Source organism: Coccinella septempunctata, chromosome 5, assembly GCF_907165205.1.
Source record: "Coccinella septempunctata chromosome 5, icCocSept1.1, whole genome shotgun sequence".
Classification (NCBI taxonomy): Eukaryota; Metazoa; Arthropoda; class Insecta; order Coleoptera; family Coccinellidae; genus Coccinella; species Coccinella septempunctata.
Window position 1 is genome coordinate 10088321 of NC_058193.1, and position 23083 is coordinate 10111403.

At 37.5% G+C, this 23083-nt stretch overlaps 2 protein-coding genes across 2 annotated transcripts in view; both read left to right on the forward strand.

The window, feature by feature from the left end:
• LOC123313579 overlaps positions 1 to 7974 on the forward strand; it is a 33086-nt gene extending 25112 nt beyond the window's left edge. The window contains exons 2-3 of the mRNA XM_044898523.1: positions 7424 to 7725; positions 7853 to 7974. Coding sequence (XP_044754458.1) covers positions 7424 to 7725; positions 7853 to 7901 — 351 coding nt within the window. The 3' untranslated portion in view covers positions 7902 to 7974. The remainder of the gene's footprint in view (positions 1 to 7423; positions 7726 to 7852) is intronic.
• On the forward strand, positions 222 to 1455 carry LOC123313578. The gene is made up of 2 exons (XM_044898522.1): positions 222 to 583; positions 675 to 1455. Exons 1-2 carry the CDS (start codon positions 523 to 525, stop codon positions 1103 to 1105), a joined length of 492 nt encoding a protein of 163 aa, XP_044754457.1. The 5' UTR covers positions 222 to 522; the 3' UTR covers positions 1106 to 1455.
• Positions 7975 to 23083: the final 15109 nt, after the last annotated feature.

Here is a 23083-nt window from a genome sequence, read left to right on the forward strand (position 1 = left end):
GCAATTGCCATTATTGCCTTTTCCACCTGAACCATTGAATTCTCTCCTCCGTGGAGAAACATCCGAATCAAGACATTTCCTATCCAACACACAAAAAAACAAAAGATAATTCAAGAACGTGGATTCAATCCAATATTCAAAGTAAGAATATAATGTTAACATTAATGATTTTAAATCACTTATTTTGTCTTCCCTTTCTGCTATTTAGATCCAAGGCCAGATTCATCATCGAATTTGATCATTACAACCACTTGAAGCTGCACAGCATAAATTCCTCAAAATCACGCATTGGTTAGATTGTTTGAAACTGCTTTGGAACGTATGCCAAGTGAAGATAACAAGGTTGTGATTAGAGCAGATGAACGACCTGTTGAAGCACATGAACGCCAATTGAACGCCCTTACAATAGACGAAGTGGCAATCGTGATTGTAGGTGATATTGTTCTTACGCGTCGCAATACTGGAGAATTGCAGCGAATATATGAAACACACCGTTCATACGATGCTCTGCAATAACCGCTAATGTTTTGGAGAGGTGATGATGGATATCATTTCAACATCAAGATGATAAATCCATTGAATGGTGAGTACCTATATTAAAATTTTAAATGTCTAATTATTACAAATTTGAATTATTTAATTACTCAATACAAATTTGAATTATTTGATTTCAGGTCAGGAAACTACCAAGAAAGTTAGCTCGATGAATTATTTTGCATTTCGTTTAATGGTTCGTCAAAATGCTGATAACTATTTGCTGAGATTTCGTCGATTGTTGCAGCGGTATTGTGTGGACATGTATTGTAAAATTGAAACGGAGCGCCTCACTTATATCAGAATTAATCAATCTGAACTACGTTCAGAGGAATATATTCATTTACGAGATGCAATATCCACCGAAGAAGATGCAGCTAATGTAGGTAGATTGACAATTTTACCAGCAACTTATATTGGCAGCCCGCGTCATATACATGAATATGCACAAGATGAAATGACATACGTTCGAAATTATGGTCGTCCTGATTTGTTCATTACATTTACCTGCAATCCAAAATGGGAAAAAATCACTCAACTACTTCTTCCCGGACAAACATCAGTTGATTGACATGACGTCACTGCACGAGTGTTCAAACAAAAAGTGAAGTCGCTAATGGATTATATTACAAAACATCATGTCTTTGGGGATACTCGATGCTGGATGTATTCAATTGAATGGCAAAAACGAGGCCTGCCACATGCACACATTATCATCTGGTTAGTAGAAATAATTCGACCAGAACAGATAGATGACGTTATATGTGTCGAGATTCCTGATCATGTGAATGATCCTGAACTGCATCATATTGTAGTTACTAACATGATGCATGGACCATGTAGCATCATAAATCCCCAATCACCATGCATGGTTAATGGAAAATGTTCAGGGCGTTATCCAAGAGATTACACTCCGGACTCTATCACTGGTAACGATGGTTATCCACTGTATCGCCACTGTATCACCATGAGGAGAGTTAATGGATCTGATTTTATAGTGGATAATACTTGGATTGTTCCTTATTCACCACTTCTTTTGAAAACATTCAAGGCCCATTGCAATGTGGAGTACTGCAATTCAGTGAAGTCAATCAAATATATCTGTAAATATGTTACAAAATGTAGTGATATGGCGGTTGTTGGTGTACAAAATCCCAATACCAATGATGAGATCACGCAGTATCAAATTGGTCGATATGCCAGCTGCAATAAGGCAATTTGGCGGATATTTTCATTTCCGATACATAAACGTTATCCGACTGTGGACAAAGATTGTTTTTCAATTCTACAAATATGGCTCAACGAGCTGAAACACCTCCAGCAACAACATTGACCAGTTTTTTTTCTATATGCCAAAGTGATCTATTTGTACTCTGAGATGCCACGCTATTATACTTGGAATGCTTTTCCAAAGAAATTTCAAAGTCGAAGACAAGGTAATGTGGGGCCCAACCATCCAGATGTGCGTTCAACTGATGCTCTTGGTCGCATTTACACAGTTCATCCGAAAAATGACAAATGTTTCTACTTGCGATTATTGCTGGTAAACGTTCATGGGCCGACATCTTTCGAGTCTCTTCGAACTGTCGATGGTGTTGTGTATCCAACATGCTGCATGCCGAAAGCTCAATCTGCTTGAAAGCGATACTCACTGGGATATAACAATCGCTGAAGCAATTGTTTCTGCATCTGCAAGTCAGATTCGCACATTATTTGCCATCATTATTTCGGCATGCTTTCCGTAGAATCCATGTGAACTGTGGAATAAGTACAAAGATGACATGTCGGAAGACATATTACATCGTATTCGTCAGGCAATCCTAATCTAGAGGTGAATGCGGAGATCCTGTGTTATCTCATGTCTGGCAGTTTGTTGGTTAAGTTAGGAATGCCATCGCCCCATCGTGGAACTAACGACGTTTTCAATAGAGAATTGGAACGCGAACGAGAGTATGATCGAGATGCCTTAAACCAATTAGTACAAACAAATGTACCACCATTGAATTCACAACAAAAGGGAGTTTATGATAGGATAATGAAGACAATTGAAGAAGGGAAGGGGGGCTTATTTTTTCTTGATGCCACCGCTGAAACTGGTAAATTTTACTAATCTCAATAATTTTAGCCTCTATTCGTGCAAAACCAGAAATTGCAGTAGCAGTCGCTTCTTCTGGGATAGCAGCCACGTTGCTAGAGGGGTGCAAAACAGCTCATTCTGCGTTTAAGTAACCGTTAAACCTGAGGACAGTTGAGTACCCAACATGCAATATTGCAAAGCAGTCAGCAGTGGCAAAGGTTCTGACTGCAAGTAAAATAATTATCTGGGATGAATGCACAATGGCACATAAACGAGCATCGGAAGCACTGGATCGGACCATGAAAGATTTGCGCAATGATTCAAGATGTTTTGGGGGCGCATTGATTATGTCTGGTGACTTGATTGTCTGGTGACTTTCGACAAACATTACCGGTCATTCCAAAATCAACGGCTGCCGATGAAATTAATTCTTGCCTAAAATCATCAACTTTGTGGCGCTATGTGCGAAAACTACAATTAACTACAAACATGCGAGTTGCATTGTTGAGTGATCCATCTGCAAGAATTTTCTCTGAACAATTGCTGGATATAGGTAATGGCCGTGTTCCGGTCGATCAAGGTTTGATATCATTTCCTCCAAATTTCTGCACTTTTGTATCAACCAAGGATGAGCTCATAAGCAAAGTATTTCCAAATACTAGTGCCAACCACAAAAACCTGAATTGGTTGAGTGAACGAGCCATTCTTGCGGTAAAGAACAAAGATGTTGATTAGTTAAATTTGATCATTCAAAGTGAAATTATTGTTCCACTGCTTTGTTTTAAATCTATAGATAGTGCAACAAACGAGAATGAAACTACAAATAATCCCACTGAGTTTTTGAACTCAATGGATTTACCAGATTTGCCCCACACAATTTGCAACCTAAGGTTGGATCAGTTGTAATTATGTTGGGAAATCTTAACCAGCCAAAATTATGCAACGGAACACGTTTGGTGGTGAAACACCTTAAAAGTAACGTGATTCATTGCACGATACTCAAGGGAAAGTATAACGTTGAGGAAGTTATTATTCCCAGAATTCCGATAATCCCAATAGATATGCCATTTGAGTTTAAGAGAATTCAATTTCCCATTCGTCTTGCGTTTGCTATGACAATTCACAAATCGCAATTCCAGTTCTTGGGTGTGTGTGGCTTAAATCTAGAAAATAGTAGTTTTCTCATGGCCAGTTGTATGTTGCGTGTTCACGAGTTGGAAAACCTTCTGTCCTTTTTATTCTCGCACCCGGGAAAAAAACTAAAAATGTCGTTCATCACAAGGTACTACAATGAAGGAATTGTAAAATATTTGAAACAAAATTTTTTTATATGTACAACAATTCGGTACCTACCTCTTAAGTAAAGAGAATTCTTTTAATGTAAATAACAATGTACATACCTATTTCAATGTAATTAAACTTTTTGTATATTTTGTACTTTGATTTCACCTAATATATCTCCTGCTTGAAAAAAAAATAGTACAACTTTATGTATCTCTAAGGCCAAACAAAGTTAGCTGGGGCAGCTAGTAGGAAATAAGGAACAAACGCTTCAGAGATTCGAGATATTTTACGTTTACCAATTGCACAAATCTACGTTAGTTTTCAGTTTGCCAAACCGACAAAGGTGAGATCCCAGACAAGATTGGGTACTACCGATTCAACTCATCGATAGCGAGAAGTAGCATTTTTTTTTTGTCTCGGTATCTATTGAACTCGTTTCATTATGTTTTTTTAGGGCTAATCAACCGGAAAGATGGATCTCCTGATCTGCCAGTATCTTCCAAATAGCTCATGGCGATAAAAATTTCAAATGCTCCCAGTGTTCTTTGTTATTAAACGCGAGCTCTTCGCTTCAATACATTATATTATTTGTTTTCTCGTGTTTCAATATTAAATGAGGATTTATTGTCCTGGTTCGTCGTTAAGAGAGGTCTACACCGTTTTAATGGCCCGTTCAAAAAGAAAATGAATATCTTACGTCGGAAACCACTAATTCATATGAGGTTTTCATTATAATTCAATTCAGTTCGTCTTCTACTAAAGTCAGAATTTATTTTTATTCGTGAAACGGACAAAGACGAAAAATTTTTTTCATTGAAAAACGAATATTCAAGTATATACACAGGAGAATTGTATGCTATAGAAAAAGCTTTTGTTCACTCGAGGGAAGCAGACAAAAATGTCGTTATTTTTACGGACTCCCTAAGGAGGAGAAGGTATAAAATAGCTCTACCCCAAAAATGCATTGCTAAAAATCATTAAGTCTAAATTGGGAAAACTGACAAAGTTGGGTAAACGTGTAGCTATTGTTTGGGTCCCCTCTCATGTTGGTATAATTGGAAATGAAATAGCTGATACCATAGCCAAAGACAACAATCCAGAAACTCCACATCACCAGATCTTTCGAGTGCCACATGAAGATTTATTATCGAATTTCCGACTTTTCTGCAGAAACATGGTAGGAAAGATGGCAAGCTTTAGAAAAAACAAACTTAAGACTGTTAACACGAATCTGAATCCAGTCTATTATGAACGGATGACACGAAAACATCAAGTCATATTAAATCGCCCCAGAATCGGCCATACCAGATTGAACGCGGTGATGACCGTAAGACACCTAAGGCTAGGAACATAGTGAAGCGACCGAGAGGTGCGAAGAGGATAGTAGAGAGGATAGAGGCAAATTCAAACGAATGAATTGTAATAGGGGAGTACATAGTGCCGCGGTCGTGATCACGCTAGCGCGATGCGTTTAAGGCTATGTACACATGAGAGCGTTAGACGCCGCGTTGAGCGCGCGTTTGCAGTTTTTACTTCGACCGTCGCGTTTACAGCGCGCTTCGAGTTACTAGACTGGGCATTGGAGCGTACACATGCACGCGCGCTCAACGCGGCGTCTAACGCTCTCATGTGTACATAGCCTAAGCAAGGATAAAAGCGCGATCGGGGAAGTTTGTTTTCTCTCATCGCCACGTAGCAAGTATTGAATACAAATGGATATTGAAGCGTTCATAAGTTCGATATTTGTGAAGATTGCTTTGTGGGATCAAAGAGATGCTCAACATTATATCAGATATGTCACCACTGGACGTTCTGTGGGAGTGATAAGGTCGCGAATGAAATTAGTCCAGTGTTTCATTAATTTGGATTCAATTTTTTCCAAAATGTAGTCGAACGTTTCAATTTTTATTCGGAAATATGAATGAAATTTTTCTGCATGCTTGCGTAATTCTTTATTGAAGTGATGAAATTCGCCATGTATTTTCCTAGATTTATTTATTTCGTGAATACGAAATCATTTTTTATCAGACACCATAGGTTCAGTACCAACAACAGTATAGATTCATTTAAATCCGACTGCCGCTTTGCTTTCTTGGTCGCCTCACTATGAGATAACACCTCGTCATCGCCGCTACTCTCGGGAACCGCTATCCTTTCTACTATCCTCTTCGCACCTCTTGGTCGCTTCACTATGTTCCTAGCCTTAGGGTAATGTCAGACGCGGCGGTTTTGACCGAGACGGTTCCCGCTAGCGATCACCTGTTCGATGTCACACGCGTCGATTTAATCGCGTCGGTTTATATCCAAAATACAAGGCGGTGTGAGGTCCTGAATAGAACGATAAAACCGCCGCGTCTGACATATTCCATATACATACCACTGATGACTGTACGAAAGGCTCATAAAAACCGAGACGGATAGTGGTCCCGACGATCCTTCGAGTCGGTTTCAAAATCGCCTGGCGATTCATACCGCTACGTCTGACATGGTCCATTTGAAACCCATTGACGACTCTCCGATACGGTTCTACTCTCGAGAAACGTCTCGGACAAAATCGCCGCGTCTGACATTACCCGTATGATGGAGTGTCTCGACTTCTGAGAAGAGCGGCAATCCTCAGGACTACCAGAGAACATTCAAGATGCCTTGGATCCAAAGAACCTTGACTTGACTTGACTAGACTTGAAGTCTATTCATATCTTGGAAGAAATCTAGAATTTGTCTTTTCATTTTACATGTAAATATTATACTGTACTGCCGCTAATAACCTTCGTGGTTTTTTTGAGATAAAAAACAAAAAAAAAACGGAATATTCATTCATGTTAGTAACTTTCTGAGGTGAAATTATCTCTTTTATGAATTTGCACATGAAAAAATTTCTCGAATATTCTTGTTACATTTCTCGCTACAATTCGTTGACTGGTGAAATTGAAAGAAGACGTTCGGTAAGTGCTGCCATCCTTTCGACGATAATGGAAACTATTGTAGATATTCGTAACTTCTACTTATCGTTCAAGTGTTCTAGTAACACCCTACATTCTGGTAGTCTTTCCCCCTTTACGTCTTATACGGATGGCTAGAAAATCCCTCTCAATACAAAAACTGAATTGAAGAGAAATTTTTTTATTTTATCTGAAGGCTCTGCTGATAAATACATATTGAATATAATCTTGACAACCTGGTCAAAAATTTTTTTCGAATTATACTCCACCAATGGGTTTCAATGAAATACATTTGTAAGATTCTAATGGAAGAACCTTTAGTAATAATAGAGTATTTTTATAGTGAAGCATTTAAAGAGCTAGGACTGAATTTGCTATTCAGTTTAAACTTGAATCTTGTAAGCAAATGCAACCGCGAGATTCTTCCCAATGTACAACTGCATTAAAACAAGAAATTATTTCAGAATGTCCTATAGGTAGTGAAAATCCGGCAACCTGGTTGAAGTCTGGAAGTGTTGCTTGCTTCCCCTGATGCGCCCTAACCGAAATCGAATCTTCCACTATTTCCACTTCAACACCATTTCAGATTGAGACAGAGGCTTCCTTGAGAATAAGTCCACAATTTCATCTTTACGGTATTCAGGAGGAGGAACAAGCGGAAACGAATCAACTACCAGAAAGAAAGTCGCCGAACGAAGAAAGGGGAAACATACTTACTCCTTCGCTTACTATTTCCGTGAGAGCAGAAAAAAATAAACAAAAACAAGCAGCTGCTCTCTGCTACTGTATAGCAGGAAAGATGCAGGCTGAGCAAGGAAGCATAGGGGATCTTCAGAAATACCATAACAGATATTTACGGAATAGGCGACACACCTTAGCCAATGTTCGGTAAGATTTTATTTCAATTTATTTTTTAAACTCAGCATTGTGTAAATAGATATTTGACTCCAGTGAAAAAATGAAGACACTCTCGCAACTTCTCCCGCTTTGGTGCTATTTCTTGTATTCCTTGCAGATATAGAAGTGACGTTAGAAATATCATTCCGCTACCGATTGCAAGCTAAATTCTTAGACTGTGAATGCTCACGTCGACTTTTTTTCACGACCAGATTCTCAAAATTTTTACTTCATTTTTCCGACAAATAATTTAACATCCTCCGATGGTTTCATCATATGACACGTTTTGTACTTTAATATATTGAAATATATAGTTATCCAATAGTTTCAATGGTATGAGAGTTTAAACAAAGCAAAATACCATACCTATGCCAGTTGGTCCCCACTCAAAATTGTAATTTCCGAAAAAAAGGTAGCTCTAGCATTTTTTAATGATCTTGACGGCCAGATTTTCAAAATTTTTACTTCATTATTCCTACAAATAATTTAACATCGTCGGATGGTTTCATCATATGACACGTTTTGTACATTAATATATTGAAATATATAGTTATCTAATATTTTCAACTGTATGAGAGTTTAAACAAAGCAAAATATCATAATTATGCCACTTGGTCCCCACTCAAAATTGTAATTTACGAAAAAAAGGTAGCTCGTTTTTTTTTAATGGTCTTGACGTTGGTCATTGACCAGCAGATTAATTTTGTTGAAGAAAAAGCAGCAGTTAAATTCTTCTAATAGAAGAAGAAAAACTGGGACACAACGCGCCAGGAGGCCATCATGGCGACTTCTACTCTTCATACACATACAACACTGAGCCTCGGAAAAGGGGTGAACACAAAAACAAAAACAGAGGAGTTCGTTCACTACTCTGCTTGGCATATAATTTCAGGTTAAGAGATACCGTGTGTTTCTAGATGGCCATATTCAATTCCATGCTACCCAGAGAAAGTAGATAGTTCAAATTAAATGGCCGTTTAAACATAGTTTTTCCGCCTAGTTCCTTCACGAATGCTCCGAGTTGTTGATAGAGGTAGCTCGTTGTTCGAATTTATTTTATTTAAAACGATGGATTTGAAGTAGGTTTCATTCGTTTTTTTTTTTCATTTCCATTTGTTGATAAGAAGCATGATCCGGACCAGGAGTACTGCAAACAGGCCGGGTAGTATTTTGAATTGCCTTTTTTTTCATGTAGGAAAATGTTATGAAGCGTGTGCTAATTTTTTCGTGTGTGTGACATAATCATCCTCAGTGAAAATTTCTTTATATGGCAATCTTGATTTTTAATGACTTCTTCAAGGATAAAGTTCTTCAAGGAAAGTTCACTGTCGTTGAAACGATATTCAACAAGAAATGATCTGATTCCACTCGGTTCAAAAATAGAATGCTGAGAAGTATTTGTTCATCATTTTCTGTCAAACAGAAAAGTAATATTGAAAGAGTGAAGAAAGAGGCGTCGTATCGAGCAAAGATTGAAGAAATATTTATCAGTTCGTTTTTTGAGGAAAAATTTTTTTTGGAGAACCCGAGAAAATAACGCGATTTCCGAGACAAATGTGGTAGAACTTTATTTTCTGTTTTTCCAAAAAGTGAATTTCGCCCCTCAAAAAGTTTTTTTCCATCTGAGAATCCTTTTATACGAAAGCCCATAGCGCTACCTGTTTAAGCCATGTCTCTGGATTTCATAAAATCCCATCCTGAAGTGCTGTGTATGAGGTAACAAAATGCCTAAAAACACTCCTATTGTTGAAACCTTTAATAAATAATTCATTTACATGTTTTCAAGCCAACAGATGCTAGAAATAGAAGTTGTTGTTTGTAAGAATTAACTGTATAATTGAGCTTACGATTTTGGGTTCCATAAGTCATATAAAGTTTCAAAATATATCAAGTCATATCTGAAATATCCTATATTCCAGAGGGTAGAGTCTATTCATCGCTGCTTTCGTTTTGTCGATTGCTTGTTTGATATGACTTTTCCAAGTAAGTCCTTTGTCAAGCGTTATTCCTAAATATTTGGCTTCGTTTTTTCAGTCGATTCCTTCGCCGTCAACTTCCAGTTTCGTTGTGGGTCGCAGTCTTCTCTTCTCTAGTAATATTGCTTGGCTGTTTTGTCCATTGAGCTTGATTTTCCACTTTATGCACCAGTCATTTGTTTCGTCAATCGTTTCTTGTAGAACTCGTTCTATTACTTCTGAGTTGCGGTGTCAAGTTGCTATGCCTGTGTCGTCAGCATATAACGTTAGCATGGTTTTTCGATTCTTCGGAATATCGTGAATGTATGTTGTACAGAAGTGGCCCAAGCACTGACCTTTGGGGTACTCCAGCCTCTATATCTTTTATTGTGGAGCATTCTCCTTCCACTTTTACGTTAAATATTCTATTTTTGAGATAATTCCGGATCAACTTGCATATTTTGATCGAATATCCAGCACATCTCATCTTATACACTGAGCAAAAAAATTTGCGCACATTATGGAAATCTCAAATTTATTCTACAACTGAAGGTGTTCTCAATGATAATTATTTTTATCAGAATTATGCATGCATATGTTATCCACTTTCAACGGTTTTCTTCAATACAGATGTTTTTTCCCAGCAGGAATAAAAAAAGATATTATCAGATTTTGAATGTATTGGCTCCATTCTAAAATCAGTTGTTCTCGATCAATTCTAGTGATCAATAGTTTTTTTCGTTTGATTTTCTACACTCGATCGCTATGCAACACACGCAATTTGACCCAAGAGGAATATGCCCAAGCGGTAGTTTTGCGAGAAGAAGGGTGGACATACACAAGAATTGCAGAAAGGTTTGGAGTTTCCCATACAAGTGTGTCCAGAATGTTGCAGCGATTCAGGAAGACAGGTATGAATGTCCGAAGACCAGGACAGGGTAGACCACGGCTAACAACTGCCATTCAAGAACGTTACTTGAGAGTTTTTTCGTTGAGACAACGGTTCGCAACCGCTCGCCTCCTTCAAATTCAGCTTGAGCAAACTAGCAAACTCATGAGGTGCAAATTAGCACTCAGAAAATAAGAAATTGCCTCAGAGAATATGATTTAAGGCCTCGTGTCGCGGCAAGAGGCCCAGCTCTTACCCTAGCCCATCGAAGGGCGCGTTTGGATTTTGCGAGAGAGCATATCCATTGGGAAGAGGCCGATTGGGAAAGAGTTCTCTCCACAGATGAGTCTAGATTCTGAAAGATATGCTCAGTGCAAAATACTACTGGTTTCGGGGGAGGATTGATTATGGTATGGGGTGGAATATCTTTGACTACTCGCACAGACCTAGTGGTCGTTGATAATGGAGCTATGAATGCTGATAAGTATATAAGGAACATTCTTGAAGAGCATGTAGTGCCATTTGCCCCATACATTGGTGAAAATTTCATTTTTATGGACGATAATGCCAGACCCCATCGTGCGCGCATCGTTCAGGACTACCTTGAAGAGGTTGAATGGAATGGCCAGCAAGAAGTCCAGATCTCAATCCGATTGAGCAGGTTTGGGACAACCTCAATAGAGGGCTGAGAAGTTCAGAAAATTATCCAGCTACTCTTAATGACTTACGAATCCAACTTGGAGAAATCTAGGAAGGATTAGATCAGAACATTTTAAGATCACTCATTTGGAGTATGAACCGTCGTTGCCGAGCTCTAATTAGCGCAAGGGGTGGAAATACCAAGTATTAAATCACTTATCAGCATTTCAGTATTTTGAAAATTGTTCATTTCTCTTCTTTCTCATAAGATTCGGTGAAATCCTGAATTTTTCTTCCATTTAAGATGTCTTTTTTCGTTCAAAAACATCCCGAGAGAACATAAAAAATAAGTTATAAAGTCAATGTAGAGTTAACTTTCATTAAAATTGAGATTTTCAGAATGTGCGTTAATTTTTTTGCACAGTGTATATTAATCCTTCATGCCATACTCTGTCGAATGCTCTGGCAACGTCTAGTAAAACAAGACCTGTAGCTTGTAATGTACTTTGTGAGCCTTAATAATTGTTGCTCTGTTGAATGCTCTCTTCTGAATCCGAACTGTTCTGGTGGTATTAGTTTCAGATTTTCGGTTTCCTCATTTGGCCTCGTGGCGATAATTCTTTCTACTACTTTTCCTAACGCCGACAGTAGACTTATCGGTCTGTAGTTTTGTGGGAACTTCTTCTCCTTGAAAGGTTTTTTGAATACTATGACTTCCGCTGTTTTCCATTTCTCTGGGTAGTGTTCTGTCCTCATAATTCCATTCGCGATATTTGTTAGAGCGGCTATACCCTTTCTAGGTAATTTCTTTAACATAACATTCGTTATTTTATCGCTTCCGGGAGCTTTCCTCTTCTTCAAACTTCTAATTATTTCCCTGATTTCATTTGGCGATGTTGTCTTGTCTATTTCAGCAGTCGCTGGTAATTCATCCATTTCTTCATCATTTTCTTCAACCAGTTCTTCCAAATCTTCATTATCGTCGTCTATCCTTTAATTTATTCTCGATTCTCGTTCGACCGAGTCCGCCAATGCATCTGCCTTATCAGTATTGTTATACGCCATTCCCCTTTCTCCGTGTAGGGGTGGAATTTTAGTCTTTTTTCCTCGTAGGCTTTTTTGCATTCGCCATGCAGAATGATCGATTGTATTCAGTTCTTGAACCCTTTTGTTCCATCTGCTTGTTCGTAGATCTTTTAGTGCGTATTTCAGAACTTCGCTATGGCGGTTGAGGTTCCTTCTATTCAGATAATTTTTATTCATCCGATATATTCTTGTGAGTTTTCGATTTTCTCGTATAAGATCTTTACTTCTTTAGGCGTATCGCCATGCGAATGACTTGGTGCTGTTCTCTTCACTCTTCTCGTACTTTTTTCGAAAGCTTTCAATATAATCTCTTCCAGTTTATCAACCGCACATTCCAGATCTTCTGGAGTGCTTATTGTTGGAATTTCTGTTATTTCCGATTGTATTAAATGGCTGTATTTAGCCCAATTGGTATATTCTCTTATTCTAGCAAATCATCATGTAGAGTTTGCGGAAGTGATAGACACACTCGTTGTTACATTTCAACCAATCCGAAAGCGTATCTAAGGGAAATAATCCCTCAGAAAATTCAGTGCCTTCCTCTTCCTCATCTTGCGAACTTAAAGCTGATAATGATTCGAGTAAGGCTGTTTCACTGCAAACTTCAAATCCATTTGATAGTAAGTCTTCTCCGGTCTTAAAGAATTCTTTCATTCTGCTTTCCACAGCAGAAATTTTCGTGACTGATATTCATGGTTGTAAACAAAATATGGATGGGCAAGGGTGAAAAAAATATCGATATATATTGTATCGATATTTTTCAATAGTATCGATATATATCGAGGAAAAAATATCGATATTTCGATATATCGGTAGTTTCACCAAACGTGAGTTTTATCAAAGTATTCGGAATGAACTGTATGAAAAACGTACGTGGTTGTACAACCACATGCAATTCAACGACATTCAACTAACTGCCAACTTGTAATTGACTAAAATCGAAATCGCTGCTTCACTGTAATCCCGAGTAAGCAGAAAGCATGAAAAGGTCCAATATTAGATCGTGCATGGGTACACACTCATATTTTTTCGTTTAGAACGACTGTGACTAGATTGATCTATAGATTCATAGTGAAACTCAATTACATAACTCGTCGCCATTATACACACAATACAATACATCAGATCAACGTCCTTCACACAAAAATATCGAATTTGATACTCCCAAAAAATATCGATAGTCGATAGTATCGGAATTTAAAATATCGACGATATTTATCGATAATTTTCTGAAAAAATATCGATATATCGATATTTTTCGCCCATCCCTAAAACAAAAGGTGCGTGCGCTTCTGGATAATGCTAGTCAGGCTAGTTTTATTACGTCAAAATATTTGAATAGATTAGGTTTGAAGTGTATTCCATTGTCTACGTCAATTAATGGTATAGGTAACACTAGAACTGTTAGACCTAAAGGTTTTTTGACCTGTAGTATGAGTTCACGCTACGCCCCTGAACGAGAATTTCGGGTTGAGATGTTGGTTTTACCTAAAATTTGTACAGATATGCCAAATTTCAATATTCCCGCGAAAAATTGGTCTCATATTTCTGGTCTGGATTTAGCAGATCCTGAATTTTACCGTTCTAGTTTGATCGATATGTTATTATCTGCTGATCTTTTTGCTTTTGTGAACATGATCCAACTGCTATAAACACTTTATTCGGCTGGATTCTGACTGGTCGAGTTAATGTTGATTGTTGTGATTCTTCTAAAAAAATATCATCATTTGTGGTATCGCATTCGACTGATTATCATTCGCTAGAAAATAGTTCACAAAATTTTTGGGAATTAGAACATATTCCAGAACATGATTTCGTCTCTGAAGAGCTGACGAATGTTGCGAAAGAATATTCACAGAAACTACTTGTAGAGATAGTAAAGGCAGATATATCGTTGAATTGCCATTCCTATCAAATTGTGCTTCGGATTTCATCGGTTCCAGAGAGATTGCATTCAAGAGATTTTATAATTTAAAAAATCGTTTATATAAGAATGCCGATATTCTTGTTCAATACGTTGATTTTATGTGTGATTACTTGAAGTCTGGTCGTGAGTCTTCTGCACCATTACTTTCTGATGAAGGGGGATCACTCTATCTTCCTCATCAGGCAGTTTTCACACATGATTCTCCAACAACAAAACTGAGAGTAGTTTTCGATGCATCTCAGAAATGTTCGTCGGGATTGTCATTGAATGATTCTTTATACGTTGGACCGAAATAACGAAATGATATTGTTAAACTTTTAGCTCGTTTCAGAACCTACAAAATCGTGTTCGTTGCTGATATTAAGCAGATGTTCAGACAAATTCTCATTTCTCCTAAACATAGAGATTTTCAACGTTTTTTCTGGAGATTTTCTAAAGATGAATCGGTGACTGAATACGTATTAAACACTGTTACATTTGGAGTTTCATCTTCACCGTTCTTAGCAAATAGATGTATTTATTTAGAGTAGATTCAAAATGGCGGTTACATGTAGCAAGTGCTCTAAAACTATTAAGGCGGAAACACATTATTAACACACGACGCGAGCTGACGAAACGTGATGCGTGTTGAGTCGAATCAAATGTATTGCTTTCTATAGACCAGAATCATACTATGGACACCCGACGCGACGCCACGCGCGTACAATTTACGCGTCAGCTCGCGTTGCGTGTTGATAATATGTTTCCGCCTTTAGTCGTTACGACGATTCTATTCAATGTTCCAACGATAGTTCCCATTTATTTCATACACAATGTGTCAACATTAGTGTGGAGAAGCTAGAGACTATCAGAAAATCCGGAGAAATTAGAAAATGATTTTGTTTTGAATGTTCATCAGACATAACCTCAAAAGTAGAAACTGCAGATGAAAATACATCAGGAAAATAACATCTTCCTACAGATGAATTGCTCCAAAACATACAGAGCATTATCACCAAATCTTTCAATGGTCTAGTCATTCCAATAATCGAAAGCTTAAAATCTGAAATATCTTGTCTTCGAGATGAGGTCACTAATTTGAAAGAGGAGAATTCGAGACTTCTCGAACAGATTGAAGATCCGAAATCAAACACAATGAAAAAAGCCAAGAAAAAACCAGAAACAACTACTAACATAAACTTTATTCACAATTTGAACAAGACTCCAGCAGACAACGCAAACATCGATTCATCGAATGGAAATCTAATACTGTTGAGAGACAACAAGAATGAAACACCCAAAACAAACCTGCTAACTGAATCACAAGAGGAGAAAAAACGTGATTTTACCCTGGTTAAGAACAAAAAGTCTAAGCGCATCGACAGAAGCATCATTGGGGATGGAAGTGCAGAGAAAATGGCCATAAAAGGGGTTCCAAAGTACGGTTACCTGCATATCTGTAAATTAGATCCTACTTTGGAAGCAGATTTATTGGAAGAACATCTTAGAACAAACGGCTACAACATGTGAGAAGATACAATCCAAAAGGCCCTATGAATATTCATCTTTCAAACTTACGCTGGGCCGTCGCTAGCCAAACTGGCGCCCTAGGCAAAGCTCTAAATTGGCGCCCTAACAGAGAAATCAACTTCGACAAATTGCCTAAACTGAGTGTGAAAAAATTGAATCTTTTCTAGAAAATTAAATCAGCAATGGAGACATACTCAACAACAAAAATTAGCATAGTTCCGAATTATAGTATAAAAATACATTTGGTATTGATAAGAGGTGAATAATATATACAGGGTGGTAACAAATAATTAGCGAAATTTTTTAAGAGGTGATTCCTCTGCGGAAATTGAGGGGGTTTTTCGTATGAACTCATATAGCTCTTTCTTTGAAAAGTTTCAAGCTGTATGAGAATGAGGAAAAAAATACATATAATTTTTTAAGTGTTGAAGAGTTGAAGAAATCACATTTTTTTTGGGGATCTACCAATAAGAAGGCTACAATAGATATCAGAGCGACTTTACATCTAGATTTTTTGATTCCATCCGTTTATGCTCAAACGTCGTATTTTATTTTTTTTACAGGAAAATTGCTTTTACAGGCATTATACAAGTGTCATAATAGATTAGCAATGAATCGTTCCCTTTTTAACACATATCTGCAAATTGAGAAATTTTGAAAAGATCTATAGTCAAAAATTAAGAGGACAACAAAATTTAAAAAATATTCATTGGGAGCCTTTTTATCGGTAAAGCATGCCCACAAAATAAAATGCCATTCCTTCCAGGTTTAAATTCCTTCCATTTATTTGGGTCCAAATTCCTGAACCTATTCAGCTATCAGCTATGAGCGAATGATGAAGAAAAAAAAACGGAGCTATATTAAAATAGGCACAGTTATGTATTGAAAACATTCATATTAAATTCTGGAAAATCAACGAACTATATTTTTCTTCAAACCATATTGGGTCCAAAAGTATTCCCTGAGTCGTGAAGATATTGCAAATATGAAATATTGAATATATAGATATTATAGATAAGGATTTTCTATAAATTTTCATCCTGTTACCCGGTGCAGAAACAACTCTTGAAAAATACCGAGTTATAGAGATTTTCAAATTGATAACTTATTTAACACAAGCAATGCATGATATAATTGATACATTCAGGAATGAACTATGAACTTTTCGTTTCTTTTCGTACGAATACTGAATATTCATATGGAAATAAAATACTTCCTGAAGCCTTTCACACTCCACTCCGGAATCAACTTTCTGAATTCTGATTGGAGAATTGTAAATGAGAATAATGTCCGAAATGTGAAAGAAGCCGACCCAATCAACCGTAGATGATTATAGAAAAATTACCAAATTTTTCGAACACCATGGTAAAGAATTTTTTACCTACCAAATAGAGGAAGAGAAGAAGATATATGCCGTCATCAGGCATTTACCAATCGACGCTGATCTTGCGTTGATTAAGGACGACCTGATATTCCAGGGAATATCAGACGCTGAGGTGTCCAGAACGACATCGTACAAGACGAAGAAGTCCATACCTCTCTACCTGGTTAAAACCCAGAAAAAGGAAATCTTCGAAGTGAAGCGACTCTACAATCTCTGTATTGTGGTTGAACACAAAAAGAGGCCTGAAAGTCCAAGTCAGTGCTTTAGGTGCCAAAGGTACGGACATGCACAGAACAAATGCTCCTTCCCGTGGAGATGCGTGAAGTGCTCAGGAAGCCATAGCAGCAATGACTGCACACTCACCAGAAAAGGTGAAGAGAGAAATGCCACATGCGTCTTATGTGGAGAAGAGGGCCATCCAGCTAGCTACAAAGGATGTAGCGAGTTCAAGCTGGTGACCAGAAAAAAGAATTCCCGAAAACCAGCTGAAAAGAAAAGGCCGGTAACTAAAACTAAAACTACTGTTCAAAAAATTCAGGAAGTAGCGAAGGCCAAACCTACCGAACAGGAAAAAAAGAGGGAGACTTCAAAACCGGTTCAGAAAAAAGAAGAACAGAAGAAGCCTCCAATAAAACAGGCTGTGAACAGTCAACAGGAAAAGAAAAAGATATCTGAATCAGCCGATGATTTAGATATCTTCACGGAGAAAATTTTCAACAAGATAATGTTGAAAATTGAGAGGGAAATGGAGAAAAAACTCCAAGCATTATTCAGTAAACTGAATTAATGGACATTACGGATATTAGGAAGAAATCCCTCAAGATAATCTCGTGGAGCATGAACGGGATCAACACTCGGAAAGCCGAGATAGAAGAAATAATATCAGAGAGACAACCTGGTATTATAGCCTTACAGGAAACAATAATAAATCGGAACAGACGACTGAATTTCATCAATTATGAAACATATAGATGTGACAGAATTACAAACACCGGAGGAGGAGTAGCAACATTGGTGAGAACAGATCTGAAACACTACTTCAAAAGTAGATCCGACGAACCACAAGGAAAAACAGAAAAAGTGACGATTGTTGCCGAATTAAATCGTCAAAGAGTCGAAATTACCTCGGCATATAAGCCACCACAAAACAATTTATTCGAAGAAGAGATAAACAACATTTTTCAAAACAAGGACTGTTTGAATTTCTAATCGACGTATGTCTCTCTATTTTATTTTTTTACCATCTGTCTTGAAATAACAATCAATAACAAATTATTTGAAAATTGAAAAAAAAGAAGTATCTTGACGACGCGACGTAACATTCTTCCCCTCGCAGTTCAGTAGTTAGGTCTGTTCTAACACTCTCGCTAATTTTGTCACGGGTCGTTTTAAAATTCCATTTTTGGTTTTGACGTTGGCTACTCTTATTCGACCGTCTGGACCAGGAAAAACTTCTTCAACTCTGCCTAATTTCCAAAAGTTTCTCAAGACATTGTCTTCAATTATTATAACAATATCTCCTTTCGTGATTGGTTTACTATCATTACACCATACATTTCTCTTCGTCAGTCTTGGTAAGTACTCCTTCATCCATCTTTTCCAGTAGTCATTTGTAATTCTTTGTACTTTCCTCCATTCTCGTTTCAATTCAATATTTCCCATTTCTCCAAAACAATCACCATTGGAGGTTCCAAGGAGGAAATTATTTGAAGAAAAAAGCTTCCCAGTCATCTGGATCAGTAGAGACTTTAGTAATTGGTCTAGTGTTGATCATGTTCTCAATTTCAGCAAAAAGTGTCAACAATAGTTCGTCTTTTAACCTGTGTGTCGCTAGAATGACATAAAAGGTTTTTTTAACGGAACGTTCCCATACTCCCCCCATGTGAGGAGCTGCAGGTGGAATATTCTTCCATTCGATTTCTTTTAGCTGCATATCGTTTTCAAATTTATTTTGGTCAATGTTTCTAATCGCTTTTTTCAATTCATCCATAGCTCCACGTAAATTTGTACCATTATCCGAAAAAATTGTTTTTGGTCGTCCTCGTCGTGCTATAAACCTTCTCAATGCCATGATTGTTGAGTCTGTAAAAAGGGAATGGGCTACCTCGAGATGGACTGCTCGGATCGTCAAACAAGTGAATAAAACTCCCCATCTCTTTTCGTGTCTTCTACCAACTGTTACAGTTAGAGGTCCGAAGTAGTCAATTCCAGTGAATGTAAAGGGTTTCACTCTGGGTGTTAATCTTTCTACTGGCAGCTGTCCCATCACCGGTACTTGCGGTTTAGCTCTCCTTATTCTACAAAATTGACAGCTGGCAAAGACTGATTTAACAGCTGAGCGACCGTCTATGATCCAGTAACTTTGCCTTAATTCATTAAGAACTAATTCAATTCCTTGGTGTCCGTATTTTTCATGATAATGCTGTATCAGGAGACGTGTGAAGGGGTGCTTATTTGGTAATATTATTGGATGCTTTAAAGATTCTTTCATGAAAGGTGCCAAATTAGTTCTTCCCTGAATCACTAGAATACCTCTACTATCGATCATGGGCATAAGTTTGCGAAGTCTACTTTGTCTTTTAATTTTTTGTCTTCGTTGTATTTCCATGATTTCACCGGAGAAACTTTCATTTTGGCACTGAAGTTAATTCTGAACCTGTATCTTCCATTTCTATGATTTCAGCTTCTTTCACTGCACTCTCCATTTCGATTAACTTCAACTTCATTTTTTCTTTCTTCATTTGCATTTGCATTTCCATTTCCATCATTCTATTATATTTTCTAGTTCCATTTTTTGTTTTTCCGTTTCAAAGGCAAGTTTCTTCCTTTGGATATCACTTCTGGAATTTGAGTATTTCGATTTCGTTGTATGAACGGAACTTGCTGTCTGGTGGGATGTCATGATGTCTTTCTCAAGGGTTTCTCTAACATCATTATCCTTCGCAAGCGCATTAAATCTTCCAAAACTCGTTGGCCACTCATAATTGGGATCAAGAGAACGCGTGCCGGCGTTTTCCCGTCGTTTCCTTCCATGGTTCAATTTCGTCTCAATCTTGTCCTGTTTACTGTCTTCCATAGGACTATTCTTAAAGCTCGAAGGACCAATGTTAAATACAAGGACTGTTTGAATTTATAATCGACGTACGTCTCTTTATTTTATTTTTTTACCATCTGTCTAAAAATAACAATCATAGCCCGCTCTCCTAGAAAAACCCCCTAGCAACCAAATTATTTGAAAAAGAAGTATCTTGACGACGCATCGGAGATTTCAACTGTAAATCCTCATTATGGAACAGCATAACAGATAATAGAAATGGCAAAAAACTCAAGGATTTCGCCAAAAAACAAAATGCCATAATGATTGGACCAGAGTTACCGACATATCTTGCTTTTGGTAGAGGAATACCAGATGTAATAGATATCGCAATACTGAAAAATATAACTCAAGAATTCTCGATTGAAACTTTGGAAGATGGAACCTCAAACCACAATCCCGTGGAATTGACAATTGGAGAAGAACCAAGAGGAAAACTACTGGAAATAAGAGAATATACCAATTGGGCTAAATACAGCCATTTAATACAATCGGAAATAACAGAAATTCCAACAATAAGCACTCCAGAGGATCTGGAATGTGCGGTTGATAGACTGGAAGAGATTATATTGAAAGCTTACGAAAAAGCACGAGAAGAGTGAAGAGACCAGCACCAAGTCATCCGCATGGCGATAATAATAATAATAATAATAAGGCACACTGAAAAAATTTCAAAATACAGAGATCTCGAGGAACAAACCAGAAGACAGTGGAAGCTGAAAGATATCAAGACCATCCCTATTGTAATTTCATCTACAGACCTGATACCGAAGAAACTACTGGAGAACTTGAGGAAACTTCAGTTGGACTTAAATATCTATAGAGTCATACAGAAGGCGGTACTGCTCGGAACGGCGAGAACTGTACGCAAGTACATGGGGAATGCAGAGGAACACCGTCTGCGCCGACAGGAAGTACGGGTGGAGCAGGAATCCAACCTACAGCAGGGAGGCGAGGAGCGACCCGGACCCGACCACCACCACGAGCCCGAAAACCTGGAAAGGGCTCCAACAGAGCTTAATCTTTTTGATATCTGAGATATCTGGAATAAGGGAATTTTCTTCTTGAGAGGAGTGTGAAAGCCGCAAGGCTAAAGTCATAACTTTATTCATCCTGTAAGACATTATACATGCATAGGACAGGTCAAAATATATAATGATTCAACATTTACAATCTGTCGGAAAAGTATTCACCGACAGTGTAATAACATTTTACATAAAGTGTATCTTTAATTGCTTTCCTAAATTCCTTGAGACTAAGCGACTGTACACCACTTGGAAGGTGATTAAAAAGCTTCATACTCATATACAAGAATGACATTTCAAACTTAGCAGTTCTGTGCTTGGGTAAACACATAATTCTGAAATTTCTGGTGTTATAACTATGAAATGTTGTGAGTTTCGTGATATGATTTTCATTTTCTTTCGCATACAAAAGACACCGGAAGATGAATATAGATGTAACAGTCAAAATATTGTTATCCTTAAAGTAAGGTCTGCATGAAGTTCGAGGTGGAATATTGAACATCATGCGCAGAATCCGTTTTTGGGCTATGAACACTCTACAAAAATCAGATGAGTTGCCCCATAACATTATATTGTAAGAACTGTGACTGTACACAAGGCTGTAGTATACATTCATCAAAGATTGTAGGGAAATTAAGTTTCTAACTCTTCTCATGGCATAAAAGGAGCTATTCAGTTTTTTGCAAACAGAATGTACATGCGAGCACCACTTCAAGTTCTGATCAAGATAGATTCCCAGAAATCTTGCACTTTGTTTAGCTTCTATCACATAATCCGAAAACCGTAAAGTTAATTTATTGAGACCATCAGTTCTATTTTGGAAGTGGATGCATTCAGTTTTGCTGATATTATTATAATTATTATATTATTTTTACGGCACCATTCTACAAAACACTGCAGCAACAGTTGACATAAAGTCTGTAATTCTTCGAACGTCTTGGCACTGATCACAACTGAGGTATCATCAGCAAACAAGACCAATCTTAAAATGTTCAGGAATAAATTGAAATCTGTATAACCTGATAACAAAAATAGCATGTTCTTCAAATTTACAGGTAAATCATTGATAAATAACAAAAGAACAAGTGGTCCGAGTACGGACCCTTGTGGTACACCTAGATCAATATTCTCTTCTTGCGAAAAAGATTTGTTAACCTTCACAAGTATGATTCTACTTACTAGATAACTTCGAGGCCATGTTAGAAATATGCCTCTGAAACCAATGTTATAATATTTATCAATGGTGAACTCGACGGCTAGGCTATCGAAAGCCCTTGATAAATCAAAAATATAAGTCTTTGTCGAGGCAACCATGTACAAACTCAACGAAAGATAAAGCTGCCGTGTGAGTCGAGCGACCTGATCTAAAGCCGTGTTGGGCAGTGTCCAATATATTGTACTTGTCTAAATAGTTCATCATTCGACTGAAAACAATTCTCTCAAAAACCTTCGAGAAGACACTAAGGATGGAGATTGGTCGGTAATTAGCAATATCATGTACATCATTTTTTTCGTAAATGGGCACAACTATGGCTTTCTTCAAAAGATTGGGAAATACGCCTGAGCTTATTGACAAATTCATTATATGGGCGAAATGGGGTGCGATTTCAGTTCCTATCTTCTTCAGTACACGTGAAGAAATATTATCTATTCCAGAACACTTGCTATTTTTTAATCACATCAATCACCTCATGATCCAGAATTGGTTGAAAGAAGAAGTTAAAGTTCAGGATTGATGAGGTTGTGCAAGCACTGGACAAGCTAGAGCGATAATACTCGCGCAGGGCATTCTCAGTAACTGAGGAAAAAAACTCAGCAAAAATAACCGCCAGATTTTCAGG